Source organism: Acipenser ruthenus, chromosome 8 (genome assembly GCF_902713425.1).
Source record: "Acipenser ruthenus chromosome 8, fAciRut3.2 maternal haplotype, whole genome shotgun sequence".
Classification (NCBI taxonomy): domain Eukaryota; kingdom Metazoa; phylum Chordata; class Actinopteri; order Acipenseriformes; family Acipenseridae; genus Acipenser; species Acipenser ruthenus.
This window is the reverse complement of record NC_081196.1, coordinates 44,405,593-44,420,402: the sequence shown is the minus strand read 5'-3', so window position 1 is coordinate 44,420,402 and position 14,810 is coordinate 44,405,593. Positions and strand designations below refer to the sequence as shown.

General features: G+C 35.7%; 1 protein-coding gene across 6 annotated transcripts in view; it reads left to right on the top strand.

Moving 5' to 3' along the window:
* Positions 1-14,810, top strand: part of nalcn (sodium leak channel, non-selective) — a 124,329-nt gene that overhangs the window by 18,488 nt on the left and 91,031 nt on the right. For all 6 annotated transcript variants that reach the window (XM_059029059.1, XM_059029057.1, XM_059029060.1 and 3 more), the window contains 7 exons: positions 2,247-2,330; positions 2,426-2,565; positions 2,667-2,795; positions 6,551-6,702; positions 10,045-10,187; positions 10,328-10,432; positions 14,279-14,365. In XM_059029059.1, the coding sequence (XP_058885042.1) occupies positions 2,247-2,330; positions 2,426-2,565; positions 2,667-2,795; positions 6,551-6,702; positions 10,045-10,187; positions 10,328-10,432; positions 14,279-14,365 (840 nt within the window). The remainder of the gene's footprint in view (positions 1-2,246; positions 2,331-2,425; positions 2,566-2,666; positions 2,796-6,550; positions 6,703-10,044; positions 10,188-10,327; positions 10,433-14,278; positions 14,366-14,810) is intronic.

Below are 14,810 nucleotides of genomic sequence, written 5' to 3'. Positions count from 1 at the left end.
TTGACAATGTGAGCAATAATCCTTACACTATCAGTGCACTACAAGCGGACATGTTGAAAAGAGCTTTGAAACAGATTTTGCAGTTAAAAGTTTAAAAGATGGTAAGGATGTTAACAATAAAAAGAAAAATTACAGGTAAGCTATTTAAACAGTTGTAGCAACACGTGGGGTCGCGTAACGCTATATTTTTCAGAACCCTGCTACTTATTCTTAATGTCCTTATATCTGAAGAAAGAATTTCATAAATCGTACCTCTCTGCATATGTTCTATGTTAATGTGCAGATTTAAAATACACATCTTATAGGAAAAACATGTCATGTAATTTGTTATAAATAAAATAGTGAATTTACATTTGTTAGCAACCTAAAAAAAAAAAAACATGGTTGCTGACAACTGTTTCATAGTCTTGCACTTCCTAGGTAACTTTAACCCCTCTTTCCTATAATTCACCAATCAGTTGCTTTCACTAATGACTTACAAACCTTTACTGAAGGGATCAGAGTATAAGGATCCCCATTTTTTGAATGAGGACCCTAACCAAAGAAAATAAAAGTAAACTAAAATGTGTTGCTGTGTGCAGATTACACTCCGGCCTCCTCACTGGTTCTGTTTCTTTTAGTGCAGTGAATAATTACTTTAAGTATGACTTTCCCAGAGATTTTTAGTGCCATTTTTTGGCAGGAGATCTTTTGCTTCTTTTCTGGCCAAAATGCTGTAAGCTTGCATAGATGTGCCAACTTGGCAGACGTGTAAACATGTGTTGTGATCCTTACAGCAGGGCTGTTTGCTGCCTTTCTATCGGTGCGATATTATAGGGTTATAGGATGGCAAACTTCTGTGTACGTGGGTAATATCGGCACAAGTGATGTGAATGGAGCGAGGCTTAAAGCCAAGGTCTGTTTACAAGCTGCGAGTGCTAATATAACACATGTAACCCATATATTAATATACGTTAAAAATCAAGCTTGGGATCTAATCATTACCAACCTTTATTTAGTCAATTTGTCAATTTCATAGAAAAGAAGGAAAGGTTGATTTAAGAGGATACCGTTAAGTGGCTGAGGTACACAGCCGATTGTGATGCCACCGTTTTGAATTGACTTTGCAGTTGAATTGAATTTGAAAAAGTGCCTCAGGTATGATTATTTATTTATTTTTTTTAAAAGCATGCCGATATGGAGAATACAGCACAGTAAAAACTGAAAGTGGCACAGTTGATATCATGAATAAGATTTCTCTGTGATGTGTTCTGGAATACGGAAGGTGAAACGTGCCCTCTGATTGGCTGAAAGATCCAGAGCAGTCTATAATAATAAATAGATTTGTAGTCTAAAAAAACATTTCTGTGGAAACTACTTTATTTGCCGTTTTATTCTAAACTGCACCTTGCATTATCCCATGCCTCAGCAACCACATTGCCATTTGTTTTTTTACACTAGCTCATAAAGATATCAAATAAAGATTTATATGTTTTCTTTTATCAAGTGGTATGCATGTTTGCAGTTAATTTCATATCCTCTGAATTTCCAGTCTAAATGACATAGGCTCAGTTTATTTCCTGCTTTACAATATGTAACAATATGCTTATTGGCAGATGTGTTAATTAAATCTTCATTATACAAGTTATTTTTCCCTTGGTATTGTCACTGTGAATCGGACTTGTCCGTGCCTAAATAATATGAATGTATGTTTCTTGCTGCACTGAGAAAATTAAGAACAACCCACTGAACTGTTGGGTCGTTGCAGTGATAATTAGATTTGCACACATTTCCGGTGCATTTAGCTTTGCCTTTCATAAATGTCTTTTATCATTCATCATGTTTTTGCATTCCAAGTGATTGTAAAGGAAGATTAATATCAGTTTCCTTAATTACCTTGATTGAAGAGTGTTTGTTTCATTCTGATTCCTTTAGTTATCTATCTTTAAGTACTATTCCATTGATGGATTGTATTATTGCAGTCCTGCTGTTTACTAAATATTCCATCTTCTGTGAATTAACATTAAACATCTAAAACTTAGTAGCTTACTAGTAGAACTGTGATTCATAATATAAATAATTGTTAAACCATGAATTGCCATCGTAAACCGTCTGTTGCACACATTCCCCCCGCCCTCCTCCACATAATGTTACGTTAACAGATGTGGAGAGGAATGGGAGGCAGTCATAACAAACCTTGTGTTCTCCATGGCAACTTTGTTCATTGTTTTACTTTTGAAATATGATTTCTTTATTTCTGTTTTTAGGGGGAAACCTCCTACTTGAAGGACCGGTGGTGTGTATTTGATGGATTCATGGTGTTTTGTATCTGGATCTCTTTGATCTTGATGGTAATAAGAATACAATAAAAATGGTCCTGTCTGGATTTTTTTTTAATGACTGTCAGACATCTGTTTAACTGTAACTTTAATATTTATTGTCCTAGGTGTTTGAAATTGCTGATCTTGTGGACCAAATGTCACCGTGGGGAATGCTGCGAATACCCAGAGCTCTTATAATGATCCGTGCTTTTCGAATTTACTTCAGATTTGAACTCCCACGCTCAAGAATTACTAACATCTTAAAGTAAGATTTTCACAGAGCAACTTGAAATCTTCATATCTTGAGTAAAATATCAAGCAATCAGGTGACAGTACACTTTGAAAGAGCTTTTTATTCTTTCGTAGGCGATCAGGTGAGCAGATCTGGAGTGTGACCATTTTCCTGCTCTTCTTCCTCCTCCTTTATGGAATTTTGGGCGTTCAGATGTTTGGAACATTTACTTACCATTGTGTGACCAACGATACACAGCCAGGGTAAGTGAACTCTTTATATGTCAATATAAGTCAATACAGTCTATTAAATTGATTCTTTAAGAACAGGACTTTGAGAAAGCCAACATCTCTAACCACGGGTTTGTTCCTAATTCAATATTTCAATGATGGAAGTTTTTTAGATCTGCCACTCTTTTAGATCAATTGGTATACATGTGAGAATTGACTTGCTGTAACTTGTGGATAAGAGGACCAAGAACATCAGTGTTTTCTTTCCCCAGGGAGGATTTATTCCAAAACCAGTTAAAACAGCATCACAATCTTAAAGAACACCATGACAGATATGCAGCGTGCTTCAAAAGTCACTTGACTTGTTCATGGACTGCACAGTGACACTTTGCAGTTAACAATAGCAGGCACATCATTTGTCTAAGGAAGTTTGTCAGTAAATGGTTTCTTAACGAGTGTAATTAACATTTTCAAACTGTCTGTTTGCTTTCTAATTCATGTGAATATTTAGTGATTCAGTACAATTTGTTATTCAATGTTTTAAGTAATGATTCCCATCCCCCATTATATTGCAATCCCGAAGGTGCAAAACATGTGTTGCCTTTAATGTATTTACACCAACTGGGGGCAAGGTCAACCATTTTCTCATGAAGTGTGTATGTAAATGATTCTTAATGAGTTTCTAATACAGGCTGCAGACCCCTGTGGAAATGACATTGGAGGGAATCAGGGACAATACCTTTTAGCAGTCTTGTATTCTCCAGAGGCCAGTTGAATATGATCAGGTGGGGTGGGGAGGGTTTTTAATAGTCAATCCACAATCTGAAAACTGAATGGCCTCAATCTGTCTGGAATGTGTGTTTGTACACTATAAATAAACTCTGCTCTACAGCCAGGGAGAATTATAGCCATTGACACTTTCTTACTGTCACTTATACTTCAGAATATCTCATTTTATTTTTGACAAATTGTAGCCAATGTTTTCCAAGTGGAGATCCATTTGTATCTTCCACATTACAGTGTATTGTTGAATTCCCCCTTGTGGGAGGAAGTGGTGTCCCAAAGGCATGTTTGGAAGAGGTGGCCATCAATATCTGGATACTGTACTATGCAGTATGGTTACAGATTTGATGTTTTGTGATGAATCCCAAGAATTAAAGCACTATTGCGTGATTTCCTGTGTTCTCTGTGGGCGGTCATTCCATGTGTAACTTGAACATGCCTTGGCAGAGGTCCTTTCATTTAATGTGGTATTCTTATTACAGGTAACAGGAAACTTCCTCTCTGCTGGACAACAATAAGGGACAGGCCTTTTTTTTTTTTTTTTTTGGCAGCCATGATATATAATATACCATGATACTGATGTGTTACAGCCATCTGAAAATTCTTTATATTGGACCGTTTGCATCAGATTGATAGTTTGTATCAGATGTAATTTGTCACATAAAAATTAGAGGATAAAGCTGAATTGATGGGTTACTAACCTAGAATCCCCCCCACCCATAAATAAATAAATAAATAAATAAATGAAAAAAAAAAAATAATCCTAGTGATGCCACAGCTCAGTTGAATTTAATAAAAGAAAAATATCCTTGTCTTAAATGTTTTGCTTTGTCATTTTTCCTCTATTTACATTCAGTGTTTTACTGTGCCTAATGAAACAGGATATTGTATCAAAGTACTCTAGTATATTAAAGTCGTTTGATTACATAAACAACAAAAAAAAAAGCATATTTGTGGTAAATGTACTGTACTTTTTCACTTTTTTTTAAAATAATGTGTCTAACCCACTGGTCCCCTTTCCAGTCTTATCCTACCCTCTAACTATTTGTTAATTAGCGTTTTATGTAGTTCAGGTTCCTCTCAAATTGCTTTGAATTAGATTACATATTAAATTCGACTTGATACGCCATTATTCACTATTTTCTCTTCCATCACATCGATTTTGTGTAAAGGCACTATATATTCAAATTACCTATATATTTCATGCTAGATTGGTGAAACTAAAGATTGTAAAAATCAAGACAGTAGTAAAGTTACAGGCACATGCTGGCCAACAATGGCAATAAAAAAAAATGAGTATTGCCACCTAAAAATATTGACCTTTACAGGAAGAGAGAGGTGGAGAGGAGTATGCCAGAAAGAGTACTAGTTGAAGGAGAAATATGTCTTCCTAGCTGATCAGTCTAGTCAATGTGTGACCCCTGGAGATCTCCCTCAGGATACAGCTGAGGGTGTTTTGTGGTTTTCCTTACAGGGTTAGAGATGATCTCCATCTGTTGGAAGAAAACAGCAAGGATGTAATGCAATTATAACTAAACTATTGCTGATCCCTGCTCAGTGTTTCACCCCCCTATGTAACCTGGTTTCACTTGAAAGCTGTTTCTACATTTACTAGATAAAAAATAGCCTGTGTGACTGATGTGCTGTGCAAGCTCAATTCTACAAGATATTCTTTCTGACCTTTTTAAAAATGTAGTGATGGCTAATTGTGCTTATTATTATCTCTCTGCTGTCAATTCACATACCTAGAGATTCATATTAAAGTGGAGGTGTCCCTTCCTCAGTTGTTTGGGATACAGAGGTTGTCTGGCTCTTGCACAAGTTATTGAGTGTATTAGAATATGGGGCTGGAACAAGGGGAAGTATTCTATAAAGTACAGTATTTAGTATGTTAAACATAATTTTATTATACATTTTATTTAACTATTTCATTGACCTTACATGACAGGCTATCACACTGTACATTGTGAACATGATAACTCTTGATTTTGCACCAGTCTACAACAAAGTTGTATTTTATTTTAAATTCCTACCCTCTGAAAGTTGCAGAATACCTTTTACTATAACCTTTCGCTTCTTATGGGATTATGAGGACCATCTGTTTGACTCTGCAAGGGTGATCTGCTGCATCCAGTGGCCTTCCTTAGTAAAGCGGCTTTTATTTCCTTGCCCTCATAATTTGACAGTTTTATTATTATTATTATTTTTTTTTTCAAATTCAGAAGAACCAGCCAGGCTTTTATTTTTTACATGATGTGTTTCATTTATCAACTTTATTTTATTAGGTTAGATGAGCTCTTGGATACAAATGAAAAAGGACAGATTATTAATCAAAAAATAATTAACAGTATTTTGATTCAGCAGAGTGCCTTCCATTGGCCTTTGTGATACCGCCATAAATTATGTGCAGTCCTTTCAACCAACTAATAAACAATTGGAAAGAGTGTCTGGCTCGCAGATCCGAATCCATTCATTTTAATTAAAGCTAATAAACAGTGTTTATTATCACACCTGTGGCCAGAGGCTGGGGTTGTTGTTGTTGAGGTTTTTTGCATATTTCTATTTTTAGTCTTTAGTTGCATTTAGTGAAATGTACAGTGAACCTCCAGAATGTGAAAACAAATTATTGTCTTTAAATGATGCTGTAAAGACCAAGAATATGAGGATGTCATCACACACTTTAAAACAGGAGCAGTGTATATGGCATCCTGGTGAAAGTGTTAGACTCATGGTTGTGGGGGTTGGACATGTGGTGTTCAGTTTACCCCACTCAGACCACTTGCTTATGTAATATTTGGTATCCCTGAATAAATAACTTGTCCATCTTAAAAAGGATTTTAAAAAGAAAGGCAGTAGAGCACCATATTGTATCCATTTACTACCAATTCAGAACGCCTGGGTTTATCTTACAGGGCTCTCGGAAAGATGCTGTGTTTTGGTTGTATTATACTTGTTGATTTGTCAGCAGTCTTGTAGCGACACTTCTTTTTGTGTCCGATTTTCAGGAATGTGACCTGGAATAATTTAGCCATTCCAGATACCCATTGCTCACCAGATGGAGAAGGCTACCAGTGTCCAATGGGATTTAAGTGTGTGGATCTTGAGGATCTTGGACTTAGCAGACAAGAGCTGGGCTACAGTGGATTCAATGAAATAGGTTTGTAATCCTCTTAAGTCTAATTTGTGCAACCCTCTTTAGCAACACTTTTAATAGGATACAAATTTTGAAAATCCAAAGGTCTATTGTGATTTTGAATCGGAATATATATATATATATATATATATATATATATATATATATATATATATATATATATATATAATGACTAGCCTGTATAAATTTTTTTTTTAAAAATGCTTGCTATGAAACAAAACTCCATCTGTTTTTCAAAAGCTTATTAATGTAATGAAGTTCAATTACTTGTCCAGGCCCTTTCATTTATATTCTTGCATGAAAAGCTTTGAAGACAAATTGGTTTAAACAGTGTAGCATGCAGTTAGATGATGACATTTTGCATGACTTACAGTATGTACTGTATTCTAGAGAAATCTTAATTTTACAATGTTCACCCACAGGGTGGCATGTATTGCATTTAGAAAATTAAATAAACTGCCATTACACCAGGTGACACCATGCAGCAATTAAAAACTCCATTAAAATGAAACAGGTTCCTTTTTATTTTTGAAGAACAGGTACTTTAATTGTAAAGTGTTGTTTTCATTGGCTTTGCTGTATACATCTTTTGAACAATTGCTGATACAACTTTATTCAATTCCCTTTTCCACTCAGATCAACACATGTATAGTTTATTTAAAGTATGTCCCCAAAGTTGAAGACTGGACATTCAGTCACGAGTTGCCCCTGACAACCAGAATTCATGACTTTGATAGTACAGGGTTAATTGGCTACGACTTTAAACCAATCACTGAGGTGAGACTAATGTGAATAGATTAGTACACATGTGTGCTGGAAGTAACAGAAAATGTTGCTGCTGCTAAAAGCATTCACTGATACCCCTGGGACTTTAATATTAGCCTTGGCAAATATTTTCAGGAAGCAATTCCACATATGTTTCACATATCTATACTTCTCATTGGGTATGATAATAGCCATGCACTCTGGTATTTTTATTTTAAGTGGCATGCACTATGTCTGCATATTTAACAAGAACAACAAATATATGGTCAGTGCAGTGCATGTTAATCTTTATTAAACTATCATAATTATCAAGATGGAATATGAAAATTCTAGTCTTCAAAGCCCTTTGAATTAGCAAACACTTGCTTAATAGTTATTTGTCCTGCACAACAGCATGTTGAGTAAAGGAAAGAATGGGTTTTTCTTGAGGATAACAGACCATGTCTGTATTTCATGTATATTTCCATTGTCCTGTCGTTTCGGATCCTTCTCCTGATTTATACAGGATTTATCCAGGGGGGTCTCCAGTTTGACGTAGAGACGGAATTTAAGCATTCCCACAGTGGTAACTGCTGCAGTTACCACTGTTTCAACTGTGAATATCCCATAAACCATATAGTATTTTCACTTTTATTTGTTCTTCTCAGGCAAAATTCAACAGTACCCATTTGCAGGGTTATATGAGCACTCCATGCTAAATATGTTTGTGGGCTTGACATTGACAGCTGACCTAATTTGGCTTCCTTATTGAAGTCCATTTTGAGTTATTGTCTACACATTTGGTACACGGCTTGATTTTTAGCTTGACAGATTTTTTTTTTTCTTCTCGTAACCATTTTAGCTTCTAAACCATTTCATTTGAGATGCCATTCCCTTTACATTGTGCCCCTGGGATGCTTTATTTTTGTCCATGAAAGCACCCATTTCTAATTTTTATAATGATTATTAAGTTACACACATTCTGTTGTGTTTTATTAATAATATTAAAACAGCATTCTGTTTGTCTGGTGCTGTGTGTTATTATGCTGTATACAAGTAGAAAAACGATTTGCAAAACATAATATTAATTGAGACTCCTCAGCAGGAATATGCTAGATTATGAGTTTCAGACATGTGTCCATGATTCATGTCATTCTCGGCTGTGTGTAGGACTCTTGCTGAGCACATAATGGTTGGCAGCTAAAATGATTGAACCTTATTCTGTTTTTTGCTTATGCTTTGTAAAATCACCCTTTTGAGATGCTTGTGTGCATAAAAAAAAGTTTTGTATCCTGTGACGTGGCGTTCATTGTTAGTGTCTTCCCCTGACTGGCTGGGAGTAGTCAGATGGAAACTCTGACTGGCATCGGCTTGTTTGTTGAGTTGCTTGTGACGTCCTTCTTGGTCCTCTGCTGTTTCAACTGGACCATTTGATGTATACAAATTCCCAGAGCTTCGGTTTTGATAGAAAACTACTAAAAGCTCTAGTTTTGGTGTAATGCCCCTTAGAATATAGTGGTACCTTACTTTTCTGACACTAATCGAAGTTCAATGTTGGTTAGGTTGAAAATGCTGTAGAATGAAGCTTAACACCAGAAGGTACTGAATAGTTTAACCACAACAGTGCTTTTGAATCCTTACTTACTGGGTTAATCATGTTTTTGACAGTATACCTGTGCCATTGCACATCTGCTATATCCAGTTTACACAATGTCCTCTTTGCTTTTCTAAATTGTTTGGGTGATGGTTTTATAGCTGCGTCAGCTGACTGCGTATGGCAAGGCAATCTGTCTGTTTTCTGAGCTAGGAGATTTGATTGTAGTTGCACCTGATCAGGTTGACAAAATGGACAAATCTGATGAAAACAAAACAAACTATTGCACGTTACTAGTAAGAAAATTGCTCGTTTTTATAGTTGTTTGAGCCATTTCAAGATTTGTGAAAATCCTTTATCCTCTTTCAAAATGAGGCTATTACACATCACATATAACAGGAAAGAAAAAGTCCTTCCATACTTCGAATCCTATTTCTTGTCAGAAGCTTCACTTTGCAAAAAAATGTCTTAATGTTTATTATCCCCACCAGCGTATCCCCGGCGACAGCGAATTTAGGGAGTTACCTGTCTGACCGTCCGTACAGACATATGAATGTGACGCTTGCTTATGGTGTGATGCATCTCAAACTCGGAATGAAATGGAAGAGAAGGCTTGATTTAAACATTTTGGCTTGGTATAAGAATAATAAAGTGACAGATCCTGATCCTTGCGAATAGCCTTGAAAATGCTAGGTGGTCTGTAAATACAATTTTGTTTTTAAATACAGATAGTTTAAAATGACTAAACCAGCATAAACTAGCAAATAGTTGTGATTTCATAGGAAATACATTTTGCTGCTGGAGATATTTAGTAGGACTAAACTCAGTACCTGACATGCTGTCAGTGATTAATAGTAATGTAGTACGTATATACATTGTTCACTTGGATAACCTCAAGCTAGAATATATTCCCTATATTTTTATATTTACTGTTTTTTATCCTGTATATCTGCAAGCTTAATTTGTTTGTTTGTACAGTGGATATTGTTGTTTTTTTTTTTTTAAAGGAACAAGTATATTCACGGTATATGAAGCTGCTTCCCAAGAAGGCTGGGTGTTCCTCATGTACAGGGCGATTGACAGCTTCCCCCGCTGGCGTTCCTACTTCTATTTCATCACTCTAATCTTCTTCCTCGCCTGGCTTGTTAAGGTACGATGCAGCTTGTTCTGGAAAGACTTGGCATGAATACAGATGATTATGTCTAGCCATCTTTCTTCCCTTCATAGACTCAATTCTGGTGTATGTTTTGTTCTCTCCCCATTCATTTTTTTTTTGTTTGTTTGTTTCAGAATGTGTTCATAGCAGTCATAATTGAAACTTTTGCTGAAATCAGAGTGCAGTTCCAACAGATGTGGGGGTCTAGAAGCAGCACAACATCAACCGCTACCACACAGGTACTGTGCTGTACAGTTAAATAATGAAATGCCAAGGTGTTATAAAGCTTAAATCATGCTGGAATGTATATCTGTGCTTTGTACCTTTTTAAATTATCTTTTAATATTTACTCCCCCTTGTGGTTATTCAGACATTTATTCAAGGCATGCAAATATTAAACTACAGGTAAACTGCTGCTTCCTGGTTGTGTTAGATCACATGGTCTGATTGTAGCTAGATCATTGGAAAGAGTTTGAACTTCAAACATTAACCTTAATAACAGGAAGCAACAGCAACTTTTGCTCTACAGTGTAGTGCTGTGTTTAAAATATATCTACACATTCCAAAAGAAGGAAATACAAATTGAAGTGACAGCCAGACTGAAGAGATTTCACACTTACTCAGCAAGGGGTCCTTATGTAGAAGTTATCAGTTCTATGCTGCAGGTAACCTGCATCAATCTTTACTGCAGCTACACCTCTATCTACTAACAGACCCAAATATGAAAGGTATTTGGGTATACTTCTAATATATGGGATCTTGGAGAGACTTTACGTCTTAGGCTACGGTGACCGTTTTACAGTTAGTGCAGTCTAACATCACAAATCAAATGAATGGCGTTCTAGATGACTTCCAACTTTTAACGGACAAATACTGTAGACTGAAGCTTTTTTTGCTTGATTTTGCATCAAGTGGCTTGAGTATAGTTATAACAAATAGGAATGTTGTCCTTCAACCAGTTGTAGCTAACAGAATAGTTACATATGATGTATCCACCATTCATTATACAGGTCTCAAATGTGTATGTTAGAGAAAACGTGTTATGAATTCAAAAAGTGATATCTGTTACTAATCTCATTAAGATTTTGACTTTTTTCATATTTATATCCCAGCAAGTCATTTCTTGTATCCATTGTAACTGGAATAGTCATACATATTAGCAGGAAATGAAGGAACAGGGCTTTGAAAAAAGATGGGTTATATGCTTATGTCATGGAGATACGTAGAAGTGCACACTGCGATGTATATATTTCTAAATATTTTTTTTCTAAACTGTGGTTTTCCTCTAATTTAAAATACTTCAAAAAGCATGGCATTTGATCATAATACAAGGAGCTTCCAGGAGCATATGTTAGGAAGCACCGATCCCAGGAACCCCTACCTAAAGACAGTCATATTATTGCCAACATCAAGTAGACAGGATACAAAGGTAATGGCAGCATGATGGACCCAAAGCACAGTTTTATAGCAGGTTGTTTCAATTTTAGTGCAACTCCATATACAATTTGTGGAAGTCAAGTTGATGGACTTGCAGGGTTCTCGACTTCCACCCCCTTAACCTTGCATATTCATGCACATAACTTGTTGCATTTATAAATGAGGTTCACATTCTCATTCCTAACCACCTGTTACCAAATAGACAGATAAAGAGAACAATGGGGATTACTGATGGGTTAATTTTGTGGAACAATGTATATTTAGTTTAATGCATGACCAGTTTTATTTATCAGCCTAATGGGAAGGTGCAGCACATGTCCCAGCCGCTAAACTATCAGGTATTTAATCTCTGTTTCTTTGTTTCACTTGACTGCATTGTTTAATTCATGATGCAGTCACGCTGATAATAATTATTGGCCACATTTTTCAGGGCAATGCAGTATGGACAGTCATATTGGGTAACAAGCAGAATAGACAACACACAGCTACGGCTTCACATACTACTTATTTTTTGTTTTCATCTTAGACAAAGCTTCAAAATGCTGTATTTGTGATTTTTCTCAATTCATTTGTTTTAGGACTTAAATTGCTTTTAGTTCTTCATTACTTTAGTTATGTAAGTAAAATACTTTCATTGGTTTTCATTCTGTAGTTTTAATTGTGTACATAATATTCTTTCAACAACTAAACATGGGACATACTGTTGACTGCTTACTGTTGGGATTTATCAGGCAGTTACAGTAACATTGCATTATTGGTCCAACCCAGACGAGTACTGTACCTCTGCGATGAAATTGAAAACCCTGTGATCCCACAGCCAGTGTGACTTAAAAAAGGAAAGTCTTAAGTGTAAAATAGCACCTTTTCAATGTCACTTGGTGCATTTAGATAAATTGCACATTCTCCCTGCGGTTAATACAGTAATTTCACAGACTGCTGGCAAATCCATGGTCATTCCTGTGCCTGGAGGCTTATTTGTGTTATCACAGTATTTCTGCTTTGTGACTGTAGATTGTGGATTGGGTGCTCGTTGAAGTGTCACATTGCTGTCCAGTTGGCTTATTTTGTGCCAATTGCCTTGTTGTCAATCAGAAATGATGTTGGCATTTTCAATGCTGAAACAAATGGAGAGCTACCTACTGAAAGACAAAGTCAATTTTATATTAACCTCTGAATGGGTTTCCTCTAAGTTTAAATTCCAGTGGAGGAAAATATGGGATCATATAATTCATAACCAGTAAGATAATTTCCAAACTGCTGGTTTATGAAATTAGTTAAATTGTTAGTCAAAACTGTTTCCTCTTTGCGTATAAAGGTATGTTTTTAAGAAGTGCTCTCCACTTACTGTTGTAAGTCACTGCCTTTTGCATGATGGGGTAATAATGATAGCTGATGGCCGCTCTAGTGCGCTAATAATGTAAGGATTATTGGCCACATTGTCAAACAGGTAACACGGCAGTAACGATCCATGATGTGGTACGGAACAGAAAAGCCAGAGCACTTGTTGCTATATGTTTTTATTTTTATTTTTTTGTTCTACCTGCAGTGATTTTGAGGACAGATCTCAAACCCCAGTGCACTAGAGCGGCCATTTTGAAAAGAGCTTTGAAACAGACTTTTAAAGTTAGAAATGTAAAACGTCGTCAGGATGTTAACAATGAAAAGAAAAATTGACAGGTACGTTATTTAAACAGTTGCAGCAACACGTGGGGATGTGTCACGCTATATTTTTCGGAACCCCGCTACTTACTCTTAAGGTTGGTTCGTTGTGAACAATGCATTTTAAGTTGAGCTATGGGTACTGTATCCTATATTAATACTTCAAATTGTTGGATATCAGTTATAGCAGCACTACATGGGAAGTAGTCTGACTCCTGTTTATAGTATATTGGCTTCTATATTTTGTGCTGCATGTTTGTGGAGAGATGTTTAGCGCCTGTAACTAGTTTTATCCCTAGAGATGGTGCACCTATCATGCCAGAATGTCAAGAGACATCAGTATGTAGAGGACGCCTTTGCTGGATTTCTAGATTTTAAAATAAACAGGAAAATCACAAAATAGATTTTCAATTTTAATAATCTAAATACAATATTTATATTGTATAATATGCATGAATGCCTGTGTTGTCAGTTTCAGAAACAGCCTTGTCATTTCCTGTCTGCAGGAAGTTATATGCTTTTATATGTGTTATACTTTCTGTGTTATCTATTTATTAAGTAGATCACACAAAATGATAAACCATTGCAGTTACATTGTGCCTCTGTAATTTAAACCAGCCTCCCTCCATTTAAGAAGATTTTAACTTCTTAACACGATCAAAACAGCACTCCTCATGGCCAGAATAAGGCACTGTTTTTTTTTTTTTTTTTTTTTTTTTTTTTTTTTATAACCACACTTATTTTTTTGTAGGTTGCCCACTGTTACAACTTTTATGTTTTAATAATATATTTGACTAGACCTTGTTCACAAGTCGTCTTGCCAAAGGCAGGTTAACCTCCTGAAAACAACTTTTTCAACTCAAACATTATACGCGAAAATGAAAAATTCAGGCCATCGTATCTGCTTTGTATACCAATATACTGGATTGCTGAACACACTGTAGTCACAAGCTTGCACTTGCTACATGCATTTCTCTGTTCTCTTGCAGATGTTCCATGAAGATGCTGCTGGAGGCTGGCAGCTAGTTGCTGTTGATGTGAACAAGCCTCATGGCAGAGCTCCAGCGTGCCTACAGGTATGATATTTTTGGGTTAATCGGATTTATATTTTTAAAGAGGATGATGAAGTGTAATGCGGTTAGATTTTATTACAGATGATCCCCTCCTAGTGTACTATAAAATGTAAGATGTGTCAGTTGTGGTTATAAAAATGTGTCTTGAGCGATGAGACCTGAAATAAATTAAAAAAAAAAAAAATATATATATATATATATGTGTATATATAATATATAAATTATATATACAGTGCCTTGCAAAAGTATTCAGACCCCTGACCAATTCTCTCATATTACTGAATTACAAATGGTACATTGAAATTTCGTTCTGTTTGATATTTTATTTTAAAACACTGAATCTCAAAATCAATTATTGTAAGGTGACATTGGTTTTATGTTGGGAAATATTTAAGAAAAATAAAAAACTGAAATATCTTGCTTGCATAAGTGTTCAATCCCTGTGCTG